Genomic DNA, 17849 nt, shown 5'->3' with positions numbered 1-17849 from the left:
CCCCCCCCCCCCCCCCCACTACTACATACAGGGAAGTGCTGAAGACTGGGATAAAACAAAAATATCCACTTGTTCAGGAGGGAACCCAAAACCGAGGGGTGCTTCCATGTATGAGATTTTATAACTTGTGATTTCCTATACTACCTCCCTTGAGGGTAACTCATCGCCCGGCCCTTCCCTTGCCCTCAGGATGTACGGGAAGGCCCTGGCACCAAGCCACTCACCCCTGGCATTTGCTCTGAAGGTCATAGATCTCTTCCACCTGCACCCCTTTGACACCTGCGATCAGGGAAGGAAAGAAGTCGGGAAAGGCAGCCCCTGGCTGTGGTGCGAGGGCACAGAAGTGGGCCCCCCCCGCCAAAGCCGGATCCGACGGGTAGGAGAGGCTCTTACCGAAATCTTCCACCAGGAGGGTGAAGAGGCCTGGGTGGGGCGACAAGAGGAGCGGGTTGGTGGTCAGGCAGGCGCGTTTCGGGCCCACCCGGCCTCCCCAGCCCCGGGCCCGCCCGGCACCCTCCTCACCAGGGTCGCTCTCCAGCTCCAGCCAGCCCTTATTCATCTTCCCGCGGGGCGGCCCCTCAGCGCCATGTCCAGGCCCTCCCGACACCCCGCCGCCCGCGCCGGGAGCCCCCGCCGCCCCGGGGCCCCTAGCCCCACACACAGACAACGGGCCCCGTTAGCGTCACCCGTCCGCGCCGGCGACACTACGTCACCACAGCGCGACGCTCTCCGCCCCGCCTCTGGGATTGTCTGCCGCGGGATCGATTCCTGAGGTCCTGGCGCTCGCACGGAAGGGCGGGGCGAAGGGGAAAGGGCGGGGCGAGAGCCGTGCTGGGCGCGGGCCGCGCGAGAGGAAAAGGCGGGGCGAGATGAGGGGGTGGAGCGAGAGCGAGGTCGGGCGCAGCCTGCGCGAGAGGAAGGGGCGGGGCGGGGCGGGGCGGGGCGGGCGCGCGGCCGTTAGCGCGCGGCCGTTAGCGGTCCTGCTCCGGCAACGGTTGGTGTTCCGGTAGTCCCCGCGGCCGCAGTCTCCCTAGGTCGCAGTGCGCGTGACCCGGCCCCCGTTTGCGCGCTCGCCCCCTTCGCTGGCGCAGTCACCGCGCGGGGCGGCCGCCCGTGAGGTAGCTCCCACGGCTTGTGACAACGAATAAAGCTCCGGACAGCAGAGCCCTCGGCGACAGCTGGGAGGGCGGCTCCGGCCGGGAGCGGCGGCCTGTGCGCTATCGGGAGGAGCGAGCGGCGGAGGCGACCTCCGGCCCGGGCCCGCACCAGCCGCCCGGCAGGCGCGACATGAACCTGGTCTGGCATTCGCGGGATGCTCCTTGAGCCCCTTCTCTGGCTATTACCTCCAGGGGACGGTTGTGGCCACACCGACTCGTATTTTCCAAATCATTGTTTATTCTTGCGGCGGCGGGGCCGAACACGCTATTTTTAATTTTCTCAACAAGCCTTTACCCAGCATTCATCCAGTGAAACAGCTTGATAACCGTTTCAAGGGAGCATCCGCTCGGTTAAGAAGTCTCGGACTGAGCAGCTCGTGGAAGACGGCATTTGCAAAGTCCCTCCTCAAATGCTCTGAAGATTGTTGAGTCTTCCCGTAACTATCAGTGTGCCCAGAATCCCATTCAAGGAACGTCTTGGTCCAGCGATGCAAAGCACTGACGTTTCAAGGTTTTATTTCTATTGTGAGATGGCCAGGATTTCCCCCCCCAACAACCCGGAGCCGCTCAGTAGCCACTAAAGTGGATCCCCTAGTGCACGCCCTCCTCCCTCCTCTTCCAGCCCGTCCAAGTGCTTTTGTTGAATAAGAAGCCCTCAGATGTCATTACTTCTGCAAGTGCACCTCATGGGTCAGAGGAGGAGATGGAACAAACACAAAGAGAGGAAGAGCAGTCTAGTCTTAGTTTTCTGAACAGCTAGTTGCCTTAGTAGTTGTATCCATGGGGAACAGTTGACAGTCCCTGCAGATGTTCACGCTCCCCCGCTGTGATCTGAGGACATGGGTGCTGGAGTGTCTGTCCCTGGAGTGACCTGATTCACTCAGCTCTCCTTGGAAGAAATGCTGCCGTCCTCTCCCTTCCTTCATGGGAGTGGATTTTATGTCTTTTTCATTTGTCTCTCAGGGATTTCCCTTTCAGGGATTTCCCCTTTAACCAATGAAAACTAAATTTTCAGTCTGCTGACATTTGTTGGGGGAGGAGTGGCAGGATGTCCTCTCCACTCTGGGACATCTTACTCTTGGCTCAGATCTAGACAAAGATTGGGAACAGACCAAACGTCAATGGCCTGCTGAGCTGGGTGAAAAGTGGTGTGATTTGTCAGTGTTCTCTCTTGTCTTCCACTAGGGGGGGTTCTTGCTTCAGGCAGTCAAAATCCCAGGGGCTTTTTTTTTTTTTTTTTTTTTTTTTTTACTAGAGCTACCTTCTCTAAGCTTTTACTGGGTGGAATTAAGGCACCTATACTTGGAGGCAAAAAGAACCTTTTTTTCCCCCCCTGAGCACTCCCTCATGTATTTAGTAGGCACAAAGGCAAAAAAGACCCACTTAGGTCAAGCAATAATTCCAATTCTTACTCTGCTGAGTGATAGCGTAACTCTGATCTTGGGGAAGTGCCTCTCTGTGACCTCTCTGTGCCTCAGTCTCATCTTGAAAATAGGGATAATGGTGGTACCTCCTGCATGAGAGTCTTTGTGAGTTAACACATGTAAAATGCCTAGAACAGTTCTTAACACAATTTAATATTTATTGGCTAATGCTAGCCTTGATACTGGGTGGGTCCCTTTTATTATGTCACATGAGTTGGGAGGTGAAGTACACTATTACTTTGACCCTGTGGAATCAAGTGTAGAATTAAATTGCTGACCAAGCCCTGTTTGTATTTATAGCTGGAAGAGCCGGTATTGTCCTCATAATAGTATAGAAGAATTCAAGTTAGGAGAGAGAGGCAGCAGCGAATGAAGACTATTAAAGAAAAGAAGAAGGAACGTCAAAGACTGAGGTAGAGTAGGTGATGTAAGGGAGTTTGGGAGAAATTGTCCAAAGGCCTGTGGCATATGCTACACTTGTGTGGCCTTGAGGGCTGAGGTTGGGTAGTATGGAAGCACACACCAGTGGTCCCCCGGAAGCTGCCCAGCAACCTATGCTCCTGGGGCTGTCCCTAATAACAAAGTGCTGGCACTGGAGCCCTAGATTCATATCCTGGCTCTAACACTTGCTAACACTAGGTGACCTGGGACAGGTTACTTCATTTCATTATGCCTCAGTTTCCTCATCTGGAAAATGTGCATACGAGCAATGCCCATTTTTAGAACCGTCTGTAGATTCTTGCTTACTGGCAATAGTGCTTCGCAATAGGAAATTCACACTCAATTTTAGTATCATTTTTTTGATGCTTTATGAGCATGGTACCACCAGAGATTCAGAATATGTGGCAGAAGAAACAGTAAAAGAGTAAAAGGGGATTTGCTCTTGCATTCATTCAGTCTACACGGGCAGCACAGCCAACGGGAACAGAAAAGCACAATCTTACATAATTCAGATAACTTGGTACGGTTTGTGCTTTCAAAAATTATTCAATAAAAAAAGAAACTGATGCCTTAGCCTTTTGATATTTTGGCCCTTCCTCAGACCCATGGAGGCATTTTGAGGGAAATGTCACATTGGTAGTCGACAGGATCCTCAAAGACCACCTTGTACTTCTTCCTTCTCTTGTATAGAAAATCTGCCAAGACAAGGAGGGTAACCCAAAGGAAGCCGTCTTCAGGGCCTGGTAAGAAAGACTGGAGGTTCTGTTCAACCGCATTCCGACCTCAGCAAAGGCCACCTGTGTAGGGCAACAAACTTGCTTCTCTGTCCTACTTCCCAGATTCTCTAAGATCCTGAAGAACTCAGGGTCCTTGATTTTTTTTTTTATTTTTTTTTTCAACGTTTATTTATTTTTGGGACAGAGAGAGACAGAGCATGAACGGGGGAGGGGCAGAGAGAGAGGGAGACACAGAATCGGAAACAGGCTCCAGGCTCTGAGCCATCAGCCCAGAGCCCGACGCGGGGCTCGAACTCACGGACCGCGAGATCGTGACCTGGCTGAAGTCGGACGCTTAACCGACTGCGCCACCCAGGCGCCCCCCTTGATTTTTTTAAATGTTCCAAAGTTCAAGAAACAATTAAAGCCACTTGAGACAAAAGTATATGAAGTGTGCAGTTGTAGCCAATTCCCTAAAAAGTGGCCAAAATGTATAACTGATACCATGTAACACTTCATCCCAACCTCCATCCTTGTCAAAATGTCCTCTTCCCGATACTGGACTCCTCCTTGTATTTAGAGAGATGGTTATACTCCCAAACTGAATTCTTAACATTCTCTCTTCCAGTTTGCCGGCTATGCCTTCGAGAACCTGGGGATCCCGAAAAACTGGGGGAATTTCTTCAGAAAGACAATCTCAGTGTGCATTATTTTTGTCTTGTGAGTATAAGGTTCCTTTTCAATGTTTCATGGCATTTGCTATATAGTCTGTTCTCTGTTTTTCATCCAGCCTCAGATTTATAGCCCTGTTTGTTTTTCTTAATAGCTTTTTTCTTTTTTTTAACGTTTATTATTTATTTTTGAGAGAGAGAAAGAGAGAGAGAGTGAGTGGGGGAAGGTTAGAGAGAGAAGGAGGCACAGAATCCAAAGCAGGCACCAGGCTCCATCCGAGCTGTCAGCACAGAGCCTGATGCAGGGCTCAAACCCACAAACCATGAGATCATGACCTGAGCTGAAGTCTGATGCTTAACCAACGGAGCCACTCAAGTGCCCCAATAGCCTTTTTCTTTTTAAAATATAGTTTTTAGGGGCTCCTGGGTGACCCAGTTGGTTAAACTTCTGACTTCAGCTCAGGTCATGATCTTGTGGTTCTTGAGTTCAAGCCCTGCGTCGAGCTCTTGTGCTGACAGCTCAGAGCCTGGAGCCTCCTTTGGATTCTGTGTCTCCCTCTCTCTCTGCCCCTCCCCCACTTGTTCTCCTCTCTCTCTCTCTCTCTCTCTCTCTCTCTCTCAAAACTAAATATTAAAAAAAAATTTTTTAATCCTAGTTTTGAAAAGTAATACCAGAGGTACCTGCTATAAAATCCTGGCAGTATAAAGTATGTACAATTAAACAGTACATTCTCAAACAGTATTCCTAATACTTCTCAAAACAGCATTCCCAATCTTTCCCCCTCTCCCCAGAAGCACATGCTATCAACTGTCCTTCAAGCTGTTGTTTGCACTATGCTGTTTCTTAATTAGCTATAATTTGCGTACTATAGAATGTACCCATTTTAAGTGTACAATTTGATGAATTTTTATAAGCTCTTATATCATGGGGATATAATGTATATCCTCATGTAAACACTGCCCCAATCAAAGTAAATATTTCCATCATTGGAAAGTTCCCTCCTGCACTCTTCTAGTCAGTCCCCTAAGAGATCATCACGTTCTGATCCATAGATTACTTTTGCCTTTTATTATACTTCATATAAATGGAATCATACAGCATTTGCACTCTTGTTTCTGGCTTCTTTTGCTCAATACAGCATTTTGGAGATTAACCCATGTCATTGCATGTACGGGTAGCTTGTACCTTTTTGTCCCCTAGTAGTATTCTGTTCTATGAATATTTTATAATTGGCTTATTTATCCATCTGCTGATGGACATTTGAATTGTTTCCATTTGAGGCCTATTATGAATAAAGTGGCAATGACTATTCCTGTACAAGTGTTTTTGTGAACACGCATTTTCACTTCTCTTGGACAAATGCCTAGGAGTGGAATTACTGGTTGTATGCTAACTGAGTGTTTAACTTTATGTGAAGTTGCCAAATCACTTTTCAAAGAGATTGTACCAGTTTACACTCCCACTAGCACTTTCTGAGAATTCTGGTTGCACAATATTCTTGCAGTTCTTGCAGAACTTGATATGGTCGATCTTTTTCATGTTAGCCATTCTATTAGGTGTGTACTGGGATTTCATTGTAGTTTTAATTTGCATTTCTCTGTTGACTTAAGATGTTGAGCTTCTTTTGTGTGCTTACTGGCCATTCACTTATGTTCTTTTGTGAAGTGTCTGAACAAATATTTTTCCTTTGTAAAAGTAGAGCTGTTTTGTCTTATCAAGTTATAAGAGTTTTTAAATATATTCTGGATATAAATCCTTTTTCAGGCATGTGTATGCTTTGTCACTATTTTCTCCAAGTCTGTGGCTTGCCTTTTCATTTTCTTAATGGTGTCTTTCGAAGAACAAGTGTTTTTAATTTTGATGAAGTTCAGCTTATCAGTTTTTTTTTCTTTTATGGTTAGTGCTTTTTGTGTGTGTCCCAAGAAATCTTTGCCTACTCATTGAATTACCTTGGTGCGTTTGTCGAAGCCAATTAACCATGTATCTTTGGATCTGGGTGATTTATTTTATGTCATTGATCTGTGCATCATCCTTACAACAGTACTGCATTGTCTTGATTATTGTGGCTTTATAGTGTCTTGAACTCAAGATTTATAAGTTCTACAGTCTTTTTAAGATTGTTTTGGCTATCAGGTCCTTTTCCATGAAAATCTATATTTAGCTTGTGAGTTTTTCCTTAAAAAATAAAAAAAGCCTGTTGGGATTGAGATTGGGGTTGCAGTGAATTTATAGGTCAACTTGGGAAGAATTGATGAATAAGATTGAATCTTCCAATCCATGGATGTCATATATTTCCCCATTTATTTGGGCCTTTTAAATTTTGTCTCAGCAATGTTTTTTTTTTTATTTATTATTTATTTTTTTATTCAGCAATTTTTTTAGTGAAGTCTTGCACATCTTTTATTAAATGAGTGCCTAAATATTTTGTGACTTTCATGCTATTATAAATAGTATTTTAAAATTTCAGTTTCAAGTTTGTTGCTGGCATATATAAGTGCAGCTTATTTTGTATGTTGATTTTGTATCCTGAAATCTTGTTAAATTCATTTATTTAGTAGTTTTTTTATTTTTAAATTTGTTGGTAAATGCCTTAGGATTTCCTGTGTACACAATCATGTAGTGTGAATAAAGACAGTTCTACTTCTTCATTTCCAACCTGTAAATTTATTTATTTATTTTATTTTTTATTTTTTTTAATTTACATTCAAGTTAGTTATCATATAGTACAACAGCGATCTCAGGAGTAGATTCCTTAGTGCCCCTTACCCATTTAGCCCATTCCCCCTCCCACACACCCTCCAGTAACCCTCTGTTTGTTCTCCATATTTAAGAGTCTCTTACGTTTTGTCCTCCTTCCTGTTTTTATATTATTTTTGCTTCCCTTCTCTTATGTCATGTTTTGTATCTTAAAGTCCTCATATGAGTGAAGTCATGTGATATTTGTCTTTCTCTGACTAATTTCGCTTAGCATAATACCCGCTAGTTCCATCCTGATGTTGCAAATGGCAAGATTTCATTCTTTTTGATTGCTGAGTAATACTTGTGTGTGTGTGTGTGTGTGTGTGTGTGTGTGTGTGTGTGTGTATACACACATACATATGCACCACATCTTCTTTTCCAATCTTTAAATTCTTTTCATTCTCCTTGCCCTATTATACTAGTTAGGACTTTCAATCTAGTGTTGAATAGGAATTACATGAGTACATATCCTTGTGTTATTCCCAGCATCAGAAGACAGCATCCTATTTTTCAACATTAAAATATGATGTTAACTGTAGGCTTTTAATCAGATTGAAGGAGTTTCCTTTTATTTCTAGTTTGCTGAGGATATCATGAATGTGTGTTGAATTTTCTCAAATGCTTTTTTATTTTTACATCTACTGAGATGATCATTTTTCTTCTTTCTTTTGTTAATGTGGTTTGTTACATCAATTGAATTTTTTAATGCATTTGTGGTATAAACCCTGCTTGATCATGATGTATTATCCTCTTTATATGGTACTGGATTCAATTTGCTAATATTTTGTTTCATTTTTACATCTATACTTGTGAGAAAGATTGGTCTGTGATTTTCCTCTCTTGTAAGTCCTGTGTGGTTTGGGTACCAGGTCTTGGCTAATCTCAATGCCTTTACAAGCATATACATTTTCAACATAAAAATAAACATACTATACACAGTGTTTTGTATTTTGCTTGTTTTTTTTTTTTTAATCTCTTAATACTTATGAAGATCTTTCCCCATGGAACATATTGGTCTGGTTTTTTTCTTTTAATAGCTAATTGGTATTCCATGGTATGGGGGATTAAAGTATTAAACTGCTCTTAAATGACATTTAGATTATTTCTGATCTTCCATTGTTGATTTTTCTGTTTATAGAAATAATAGGTGTTCATTGTAGAAAACATTAATAATAGGAGTATAAAAACAAATCACTCATATAGTCCTAAAGACCTGAGATAATCAGTGTTAAATAGATATGTTTAAGCCTAATTGGAAACATAAATCTGTAATTCAAGCATCCTCAAGTCGTCTAGCCTTGTAGGGTCACCCTTCTATAATGTCAGAATAAAATAACCTGAGCCCCCATTATATATTACATGTAATCACTGCAGCCAGTCCAGTGCCCTCCCCAGTATTTTTGGAAGATTCTTGGGGTGGGGCTGGGGTGCTGGCATTTTTCCAGTGTACATACACATACATAACAGTTTATGGGTACATGAACAGTTTATCTTCTTTTTTCTTGATTTCCCATTCTAGAATCGGCTGTGGGGGCTTTTCAGAAACAAAAAGGCTTTTAAAGTGTGTTTTTAAAGAAAAGTTCAATTCCTTCCCCTCACCAATAGGGCAGAATGACTACAGTCAGATTTTAAAGCCCTGTTTCCCTTCCTGTAGAGAATACACTCTGAGAAGAGCATATTCTGTACCAAGGGTCAGTACAGTGGGTGGGCTAAGAGTGTGGGTTCTGTGGGCCTGGATGTGAATGTCAGCTCTGCTGCCTCCTTGCTGTGTGGCTCCAGCCATTTCACTTACCATCCTGTACCTCGATGGGCTCCTCTGAAAGAGGAGGACCACAATAGCATCTGTATCACAGGGTTATAGTGAACATAAAATGAGTCAGTACACAGCATTTGTTTCCCCAAAGGGCTCAGCACACAAAAGCAATCCTCAGTAAATGAGAGGCAGTGTAGCACAAAGGTATGTAAGGGCCCAGGTTCTGGAGTCCTGTAACCTATAAAATGGGATGATGACAGTACCTACCTCTTGAAGTTGTTATGAGGATTAAATGAGTTAATATTTGAAAAGCACCTAGAGCACCCAACACATTACACAGTTAATTCTGTGTAAGCCCTTTGTCAAGTAAATTACCTATAAATGCATATACGCTGTATATCCTGCCCAGCTCTGTATACCCCCCTGTCTTCTTCCTCACCCCATTGCACTGTTTCATTGATCATCAATGTTGACAGCCTGCTTCTACTGCTCCCCCAGATCCTATCTAGCAAGCTGCCTCAGAGAGGCCAGTCCAACAGAGGTTTCCATGGATTCTTGCCGGAAGACATCAAAAAGGAGGCAGCCCGGGCTTCTAGGAAGGTTAGAATCCCCCAGTACAGGGGCCTGGGCCTTGGGATAGGCCTCTTCTCATACCTCTCTGATCGTCCCTGTTTCTGTTCTTTTCCCTACCTGTTAGTTTAGAAGTCAAAGGACTCCTGGATTTCCCAATTGGTCCTCCTTTTAAGTTGCGTGCTTCTCTGGGGTGTAGTACCCTAAGTGAGGAGAGGGAGCAACATCCTTGGGAAAACAAATAATCTAGTGCCACTTGAAACGCAGCTTCAGGGTGCCCCCCAGAGCTTTCAGGTCAACCAAGGAAAGGGAATGGCTTTTGCTTCATAGAATTTCCCTTCCATAGAGTGACGTGCCACAGAATGTCTGTTTATCTTTCTTGGGGCCCTGAGCACTGCCTGGGATCTCATTTGCAGATCTGCTTTGTGTGCAAGAAAAAGGGAGCTGCCATCAACTGCCAGAAGGATCAATGCATCAGAAACTTCCATCTTCCTTGTGGCCAAGAAAGGGGTTGCCTTTCACAATTTTTTGGAGAGTACAAGTGAGTGACGAAGGGGAAATGTCGGGCTGCCCTTTCGCAAGTTGCTCTGAATTGGCCACTAAGGAAATCAGAGTCCAGTTCTCACGGGCCTGTTTTGATTCACTGGTGAATCTGTCCCACCATTCAATAATGAGAAACAGTGTCTTGGCTTGGTGATTTCACAGGGGTTACTTCTTGCTTCCCATCCCCTTCTTAAATTACAAACAGCTGGGGTTCTTAGACAGCTGCTCAGAGCTAAGCGGGGCTTTCAGGAACAGGAGGCTGTGGAGATAGTCCCCGGAGTTTTGTTCAGTTGGGGGACAGCTGTGAGGAGGCATGTGGGCTGTTCCTCCCCCTGCTCCCCTCCTCCCCACGAGCGAGGAGGTTCACTGTGCGACGGCCTGGGTGGTTGCCCTTCCTAGGCCGGGCAGCTGGAAGACAGCATCAACGATGAGCCAAGTAAGTCTGTTTACTCTGCTGCAGATCATTTTGTGGAAAACATCGCCCAACACAGGACATCCAGCAGGGGAAGGCAGGGGAGGAAAGCTGTGTCTTATGTTGTGAAGACTTATCCCAAGCAAGTGTTGAAAACATCCAGAGTCCATGTTGTAGTCAAACTGTCTACCACCGCAAGTGCATACAGGTGGGCCTTTCTCTGCCCTGGGGACCTCCCACATTTTCTCTAGTTCACAGCACCTTGGGAATGCTCAGGTAGTCTCGGCTTCCGTGCTCCATCCTGGAGGCCTGTATGCAGGGGTGGTTCCAGGCAGTCAGAGGAAAAGTCAGCCCAGTCTCTCGTCACTCGTGACTTGTAAGACCTCATTCATGATAACATTTAGACTGAACAAAATCCTTAGGATGGCTAGAGCAAATGAGTTTAACCTAGAATGAGTCAAGCAGCCTCAAAATCAGGCTTATTTCCTGAAATAGAAGGAAAAGGACCCCGAACGGGTCAGCACTGCCAAGCCCCACAGCCAGAGATGACAGCTGAGGCACTCCTGGGAGGTTTCTTGAATTGAGCTTGGTCTCTGGTCTGATACCTGGATTTGCACCCCTCACACTAGCTTACCCATAGCTCTTCAATGGAAATCTCCAGTCAAGCTCTCTTAGCAACATCCGCTTTGTGAAATGAGGGTTGGGGTGGAGAGGAGGTGATCAAAGATGGTGTTTTTATAAACACAACGCTCTTCCATGTTTCTCTTACAGAAATATGCCCACACATCAGCAAAGCATTTCTTCAAATGTCCACAGTGTAACAATCGAGAAGAGTTTCCTCAAGAAATGCTAAGAATGGGAATTCATATTCCAGACAGGTAGTGGAAACTCTAAGGCAGGGATTGAGCCAGGGAGTGGGTTGCTAGATTTCTAGAGAGGAGGTGAGTGTGAGGGTAGTTCAGAAAATGAAGAAGCAGCCCATGCCTTTGTATATGGGAAAGAGGGAAGGAGCGGAGGGAGGGCTTTTTAGTTATAAAAAGAAAAATTGGGAGGGAATCATGGGGGTTGGGGTAGACATGTTCCTGAAAAGGGTACTTGGGTATCAGAATTCCCTGGTGGGTTGGTTCTTGAATTCCAGTGGGGAACTAAGGAACACGACCCCCCCCCCCAACCCCGCCCCATGTTCCGCTCATCCTGCCTCAACCCTCTTCCACTGTCAGGCCGCTCAGCCCATCTTGTTTAAAATAGTCAGGCAGGCTGTTGCACTCTTTTCCTGTGCTAGCTCTAGTTCTTTCTACTTCCTCCCAGGTTTCACCACCGATTACATGCCCCTTACTCAGTATTTCTTCTCCCACTGTAGAGATGCTGCCTGGGAACTCGAGCCAGGGGCTTTCTCGGAGTTGTATCAGCGCTACCAACATTGTGATGCCCCCATCTGTCTGTATGAACAAGGCAGAGACAGCTTTGAGGACGAAGGGTAGGGAAAGGCTCCTGGCTAGAAAGATCTCTCATTGGTGCCATCATAGAGTTAGATCTTGGCACAGTTATTAGGAGCAAGAAACTTGCTCTTGTGTGCAGACCTCAGGGTGAACTCAGGTCCCATTCTCACCAGTCCAGGATTCACTCCTGCACAAGTGGCCCCTGCAGGGCCTGCTCCTCCTTGTGCCCAGGGCAGAAACCCTCAGATCCAATTCTTTCCCAAATCCACCTTTTGAGTGTCCGTGCCTGACTGCGGGGTCCGGGACTTGGCACTCAGCCACATGTGGGTCACAGGTAAAACGTATGGTGAAAAATTCCTGGGAAGCCCTTGGCAAAGGCCTGGCCTGTAGCTAGCCTCCCGAGAGTGATAGTGTAATATTTGTCTCCACGACCCTTGGCTCTTCCTGCAGGAGATGGCGCCTCATTCTGTGTGCTACATGCGGATCCCACGGAACTCATAGGGACTGCTCTTCTCTTAGAGCCAACAGTAAGAAATGGGAGTGTGAAGAGTGTGCACCTTCTGCTGAAGCCACAGGTGGGACCAGAGGGATGGTCTGGTCTAAGAACTGGGGTGGAGGTGGGGGGACTTGTGGTGCCTGGGAAAGGGGGAGGGCTTGCCGCCAGATGGGGACTCGTGGTTGGTGCCTTTAGTTTGGGAAGGAAAGCGGCTAGGTAGGGGCTTAAGGACCTGAGCCTGAGAGGCAGAGGGTTGAGTCTTCCTCTCTCACCTTTCTTTCACCACAGACCACACACTTGAAAACTCAGGTGCCGTCCCTTGCTGCAGCAGCACCTTCCACTCCGGGGGGTATTTCTGCAGAGACACCAGCCTGGAAGAGAACCCAGGCCCTTCTTGTACTGATTGGCCAGGACCTTACTTACTAGAAAAACCAGAGTCCTCTGGTGGCAGGAGGGGCCACTCCTGGCAGTCCAAGGGTGTCAAAATCACTAAGAGCAGCAAAAAATCCAAGTAACAGCTTCTGAGTAGTAGCTGCTGAGCACCTTTGGGTATGAAGCTGTGCTCCTCCATCGGGTTTGGGAGAGGGGGCCTTTGGGACTGTGAGACAAGGAAAGGGGGCCAGCAGTGAGAGTAAGAACCTAGGAAAGAGAAGTCCCAGGGGAGATGCCAACCTCGGAACGTGTTAGTGGTTATGAGAGCATCTCAGCTCTTTCTGCCTCGTCCCCAGAGAGCCCTCTTCTCTTCTCCCACCCTAGTCTGGTTCTCATATGCCTCTTCTTACTTCACCCACATTTTTTATTATGCAAATAAAGGTTTTCTCTCCATTGGTGTCTCCTCATAAATTCACTCTGGAATTTATCTAGCATTCGGAGGAATCCAGAGGGCAGAGTGAGGAAATAGAAAACTCATGCTTCTACTCTATAAAATGCGGTGGATAAATGTAGAATTCTCAGCTTAGAACATAGACATGTTGCTTTGGAGGGAAGCAGTTTGCAGGGAAATCAACTTTACAGGTGGGGGCAGAGATTTCATCGTTGCACAAATAAACACAGGCTCCCATCAGGGAGGTGAGCCCACGAAGGAGTTTACACTGGACTGAGAATGGGCCACTATTGCAAGGCTTGGGGCCCTGGGCCCCAACCAGGGCAGGGACTGCCATGCTCACACTGGGTGGAAGGACTCTGTTCACGCAGGCGGTGCGGTCGGCAGCGTACCTCCACTGAAAACCTTGCTGCCTGGTGACTCGGGCATTTCTTTCTGTCTCGGGTAAGGGAGCCGTGCCAGGACAGCCACATTAGACAAGGCAGCTAGGAATCTGGCAGAAGGTCTTGGGAGAAATTGAATGGAAGCTAGCTCACATTTGTTTGTTTTTAATGATTTTGTGGGATTTAGATTAGTGGGGGAAACTCAGGACCTTTGCCAGATACTCAGTTCTCAGGGTCTCACTGAGTCATTGTCACCGATGACGGAGGATAGGGTTCTCCATTCAAATGTTGCTGACCCGTGGGGACTTAACATCCTTGGTGCTTACAGTGATCACTTTCAGATTTGACCAGATTCACTTGGAATCACATGGGGTGTGGGGTGAGGTACTTGTCTTTTTACTATTATTAAAGTATATAGTAAAGTAGTGCAGAATTTTAAAAGCCTTAAGTTGAGAAGTACTAAAAGGAGAGTATAATGAAAATAGTCTTTTGAATTACCCTTCCCTACCCTCGTCCCATTCCCTAAAGCCAACCACCTCCCATTTTTTTTAGCCATTTCTTGATTTATCAATCTTATATATTACTGACTTCCTATTTTGTTACATAAGGATCTAGCTAGCACCTTTAAAGCCTTTCATTCTCTCCATCTTTTATCATTGCATCACAATCTTTGTTACATTAACCTTCAGTATTTACGTTAGTAACCTTCAGTTTACCTATTATGACTATGTAAATGCTGTGTACTTCTGAGCCAGGCAGTACACTAGGATTATTTTTCCTCTCTTGGACATTGGTTCTTTCCTGAAATGAATTCCTATCTCTTTGTTAATTGCTCAATTTGCTATGTACCTGTGGCTAATTCTCAAATGTTCCACATGACAATTACCTCAAAATACAGTTTCCCTCATAAGCCAGACATCAGGTCACTATCAGCTGCCCTTCTTTTCTGGAAGACCTGCCTCCTCCTAGAGCTCACTGCTCACTGGGCCTACTGCACAGCTAACACCCCAGGGCTACCCACGACTGAGCCTTTTTTCTTCCTTTTCTCTCTGGTGATTTTGATGACTCAGTGTTGTGCTTCCTAGCCTGGCTTCCAAGGACACCTTGTCAGAGCTCTGCAAGAGACAGAAGAGTTTTTAAATTGTGGATTTTCATTTCAAAAATCCATTTTTTACCTATCCTAAAGACTCAATTCTTATAATTCACAACTGAAAGACACTTCCAAGATTAAGACTTTAGTTCTTAATCTAGAATTTCTGTAACTTGGGTCACCAGGCATATTCTCAAGACATCTGGGGTAGTATCTTTGAATCTACTTGTGGGGCACCTGGGTGGCTCAGTCAGTTAAGTGTCTGACTCTTGATTTTGGCTCAGGTCATGATCTCACGGTCGTGAGATCGAGCCCCATGTTGGGTTCCGCACTGGGCATGGGAGCCTGCTTAAGACCCTCTTTCTTCCTCTCCCTCTTCCTCTGACCCTCCCCAGATCTCACTCCCTCAAAAAGTAAAATTTTTTTAAAAAATCCACTTGTATACTACTCAAGTGTGAGAGGCGCCATCTTAACTGAAAGTAGTGGTCCTCTAATAGCGCTTTCTGGGCTCCAGCTGCAGTGGACGGGTGGTAGAGCTTGTGGTGGGGGTGGGGGGTGGGGTGCCTTTGTCACCCAGACATTCAACTCCCTGAACATCTTATGAGTACCTAGCATGTTCTTATGGGAACAGCACACGTGCGCATGCACACACTCCCACCCATTAACTTTTTCTTCATCTCTATACCTTTACTCTCCATTTATATTAATAGCCAATACCATTCTTGTAGATTGGAAAGTCCCCAACTTTGAAATGTTCTCTTCTTCATCTGGGCCTAATCAGTCATTCTCCACTAAATAACAGGGCTTTCTTTCTTTCTCTTTCTTTCTTTCTTTCTTTCTTTCTTTCTTTCTTTCTTTCTTTCCTTCCTTCCTTCCTTCCTTCCTTCCTTCCTTCCTTCCTTCCTTTCTTTCTTTTTTAAACAGGGCTTTTTTTCTTAAACAAACTCTTAGTTTAGGATAGTTTTAGATTTACAAAAAAAAAAAAAAAAAAAAAAAGCGTGAAGATAGTACAGGGAGTCCCCAAATATCCCAAACCCGGTTTTCCCCGTTATTACCATCTTAATATGGTACATTGTTACAATTAATGAACAATATATTATTATCAACTAAAACCCAAAGTTTATTTAGATTTCGTTAGTTTTTACCTAATGTCTCTTTTCTGTTCCAGGATCCCATCCAGGATACCACATTGCATTGAGTCGTCATGTCTCCCTAGGTTCCTCTTGGCTGTAACAGTTTGTCAGATTTTCCTTGTTTTTGATGACCTTGGCAGTTTTGAGGAGTACTGGTCAGGTATTTTGAGAGCCCTCAGTTTGAATTTGCCTGATGTTTTTCTCATGATTAGACCAGGATTATGGGCCTGGGAGAGGGAGAGCACACAGGTAAAGTGCTGTTGTCATCACATCATATCCAAATTACATTCTGTCAACAAGTCTTCTGCTGATGGTGACCTTGATCACCTGGTCAAGGAGTGTTTGTCAGGTTTCTCCAGTGTAAAGTTACTTCTTTTCCCCCCTTTCCAGACTGTGACTTTTGGAAGAAAGTTACTCTGTGTAGCTCACAATTAATGAGCAGGGATTTATGCCCCCTCCCTCCTTGAGGACAGAATATCTAATTATTTGGAATTCTTCTGCATGGGAGATTTACCTATTCTCTCCCATTTATTTATTCAGTCATTTGTTTATATCAGTCTAGACTTAGGGATATGTATAGTATACTCTGAGTTATAATCCAGTACTACTTGATTTATTTTGTTGCTCAAATTATTCTAGCTTTGGCCACTGGGAGTTCCTGTGTCCTTTTCACATACCACTATTATTGAGTGGGGTTTTTTTTTTCTGTTGTTTTTCTGAGCATTTCTTTACTTTTTGGAGCTACAAGATGCCCCAGGCTCATCTTGTATGTTTTAAATATGTGTTTTCACAAATGGTGTGTCTATTAGAAATAATTAGTGTTTTATAACTTAGGTCCTAAAACGAATAGTTCACTTGAGGAGGGTAGAAATAGATGTTACATAAAAATTCCCAAAGCACCTTCTCTACTTTCTCTAATTCTTACCTTTGTAGGAAGCATAAACTAAGGCCAGAATCCCAGAACTTCCTCCTATTTCCCTTTATCCTCAACCACCCTCTTTCTTATCAATTTGAGTGTTTTACAGACGTTTGCATTCCTCACTATCCCAATTGCCAGGGCTCAGCTCTAGACCCCTGTGCCTCAGAGGACTGCAGGAAAAGCCTTCTGTCTTCATGGGTTCCTATGTCCACTTGCTTTGCTGACACATCCACTCTTTTCCCTTATGCTAATTGCCATAAAACATCTGCTAGCTCTTTACTTAGAATGGCTCTGCTGAGATTGGCATCCAAGCAAGGCCTTCCACAAATACGGCCCTACTCTTCTGCATCTTCCTGGATACCCCACCCACAGGCACTCTGCCCTGGCTACCCTGGAACCCTGGCCCTGAGCATGAAGTCTGCACTCTGGAGAGCCATACATAACCTTTATCCTCAGCCTGTTGAATCCAGCCTAAGGGCCATTTCTTCACCCTTAGGCACTGCCACTGGTCTCTGTTTATACTCCTATTAGGGCTAGCATCATTCTCCACCTGATCCTACAGTTGTGGATCTATCTCTCCCACTAGATTGGAAGCCCCCTAAAGGCAGGGACCTGTCTGTCTTATTAACGTTTCTCCACTCATGTTGTCTGACTCTGGACCCCACATTCAGAGACAGTTTGATGTCTACTGCATTGATGGAAGTGCTTATACCTTGTATGCATAAGCCTGTTGTTTTACTGTCAAACACCAGAGGGCACTGTCACATATTGAGGAAGAAGGTTATAACCCTTTAGAGCTGGAAGTTTGAAAAGTTTGCTTCTATTCTGGGATTGTATAGGACTTAATTCTCTTCACTTGTTCTAAATACATCCATTTGCGTTTATTCATGAGATATGCTCCTATTGGATTTTGAAATTAGTATAAAAGTTATTAATGACACTTTCATCCCAGGTCAAAGACTCAGACAGGTCTGCCTTCATGATCTATCCAGACCCAAAGTGATTGTCCTAATTGCAGCTGCCCTCCTCCTACCTCTAAAAAATGACTGCCAGTCGCAAAGGACATGGGTGAAACAGTTCTGTTCTTTTGCCCCACCCTCCTTATATACCACACACACACACACACACACACACACACA

At 45.0% G+C, this 17849-nt stretch overlaps 2 protein-coding genes across 9 annotated transcripts in view; one reads left to right on the top strand and one right to left on the bottom strand.

Moving 5' to 3' along the window:
* Positions 1 to 687, bottom strand: part of BAP1 (BRCA1 associated deubiquitinase 1) — an 8971-nt gene extending 8284 nt beyond the window's left edge. Inside the window, exons 1-3 of one of the 2 annotated variants that reach the window (XM_040454893.1) lie at positions 523 to 687; positions 394 to 423; positions 225 to 279 (exon numbers count right to left, since the gene is read on the bottom strand). In XM_040454893.1, coding sequence (XP_040310827.1) covers positions 225 to 279; positions 394 to 423; positions 523 to 559 — 122 coding nt within the window. In that variant the 5' untranslated portion in view covers positions 560 to 687. Of the gene's footprint in view, positions 1 to 224; positions 280 to 393; positions 430 to 522 lie in introns of those variants that run through there. The other variant, XM_040454894.1, reaches the window with a different exon arrangement.
* A 299-nt stretch (positions 688 to 986) lies between these two features.
* Positions 987 to 17601, top strand: PHF7 (PHD finger protein 7). Of its 7 annotated transcripts, none has more exons than XM_040454902.1 (11): positions 988 to 1296; positions 2882 to 2994; positions 3713 to 3765; positions 4367 to 4458; positions 9401 to 9502; positions 9889 to 10013; positions 10476 to 10635; positions 11199 to 11305; positions 11788 to 11904; positions 12317 to 12441; positions 12651 to 13187. In XM_040454902.1, exons 2-11 carry the CDS (start codon positions 2951 to 2953, stop codon positions 12875 to 12877), a joined length of 1152 nt encoding a protein of 383 aa, XP_040310836.1. In that variant the 5' UTR covers positions 988 to 1296; positions 2882 to 2950; the 3' UTR covers positions 12878 to 13187. The 7 variants fall into 7 exon arrangements, with proteins under 7 accessions (XP_040310838.1, XP_040310836.1, XP_040310835.1 ...); XM_040454901.1 differs by having other exon boundaries at positions 988 to 1627; XM_040454900.1 differs by having other exon boundaries at positions 988 to 1682.
* The last annotated feature ends 248 nt before the right edge of the window (positions 17602 to 17849 follow it).

The sequence above is a fragment of the Herpailurus yagouaroundi genome, unplaced genomic scaffold (assembly GCF_014898765.1).
Source record: "Herpailurus yagouaroundi ecotype Mexico unplaced genomic scaffold, PumYag 213, whole genome shotgun sequence".
Classification (NCBI taxonomy): Eukaryota; Metazoa; Chordata; class Mammalia; order Carnivora; family Felidae; genus Herpailurus; species Herpailurus yagouaroundi.
The sequence above is the reverse complement of the archived record's forward strand: the minus strand, read 5'-3'. Positions and strand labels throughout refer to the sequence as shown.

Excerpts from the sequence above, each read along its gene's own strand:
- PHF7 (XM_040454902.1), top strand. The coding sequence starts at position 2,951 with ATGAAGACTATTAAAGAAAAGAAGAAGGAACGTCAAAGACTGAG. Across the intron at positions 2,995-3,712 it reads AAGGAACGTCAAAGACTGAG|AAAATCTGCCAAGACAAGGA; the intron begins GTAGAGTAGGTG and ends TCTCTTGTATAG. Across the intron at positions 4,459-9,400 it reads GTGTGCATTATTTTTGTCTT|ATCCTATCTAGCAAGCTGCC; the intron begins GTGAGTATAAGG and ends CTGCTCCCCCAG.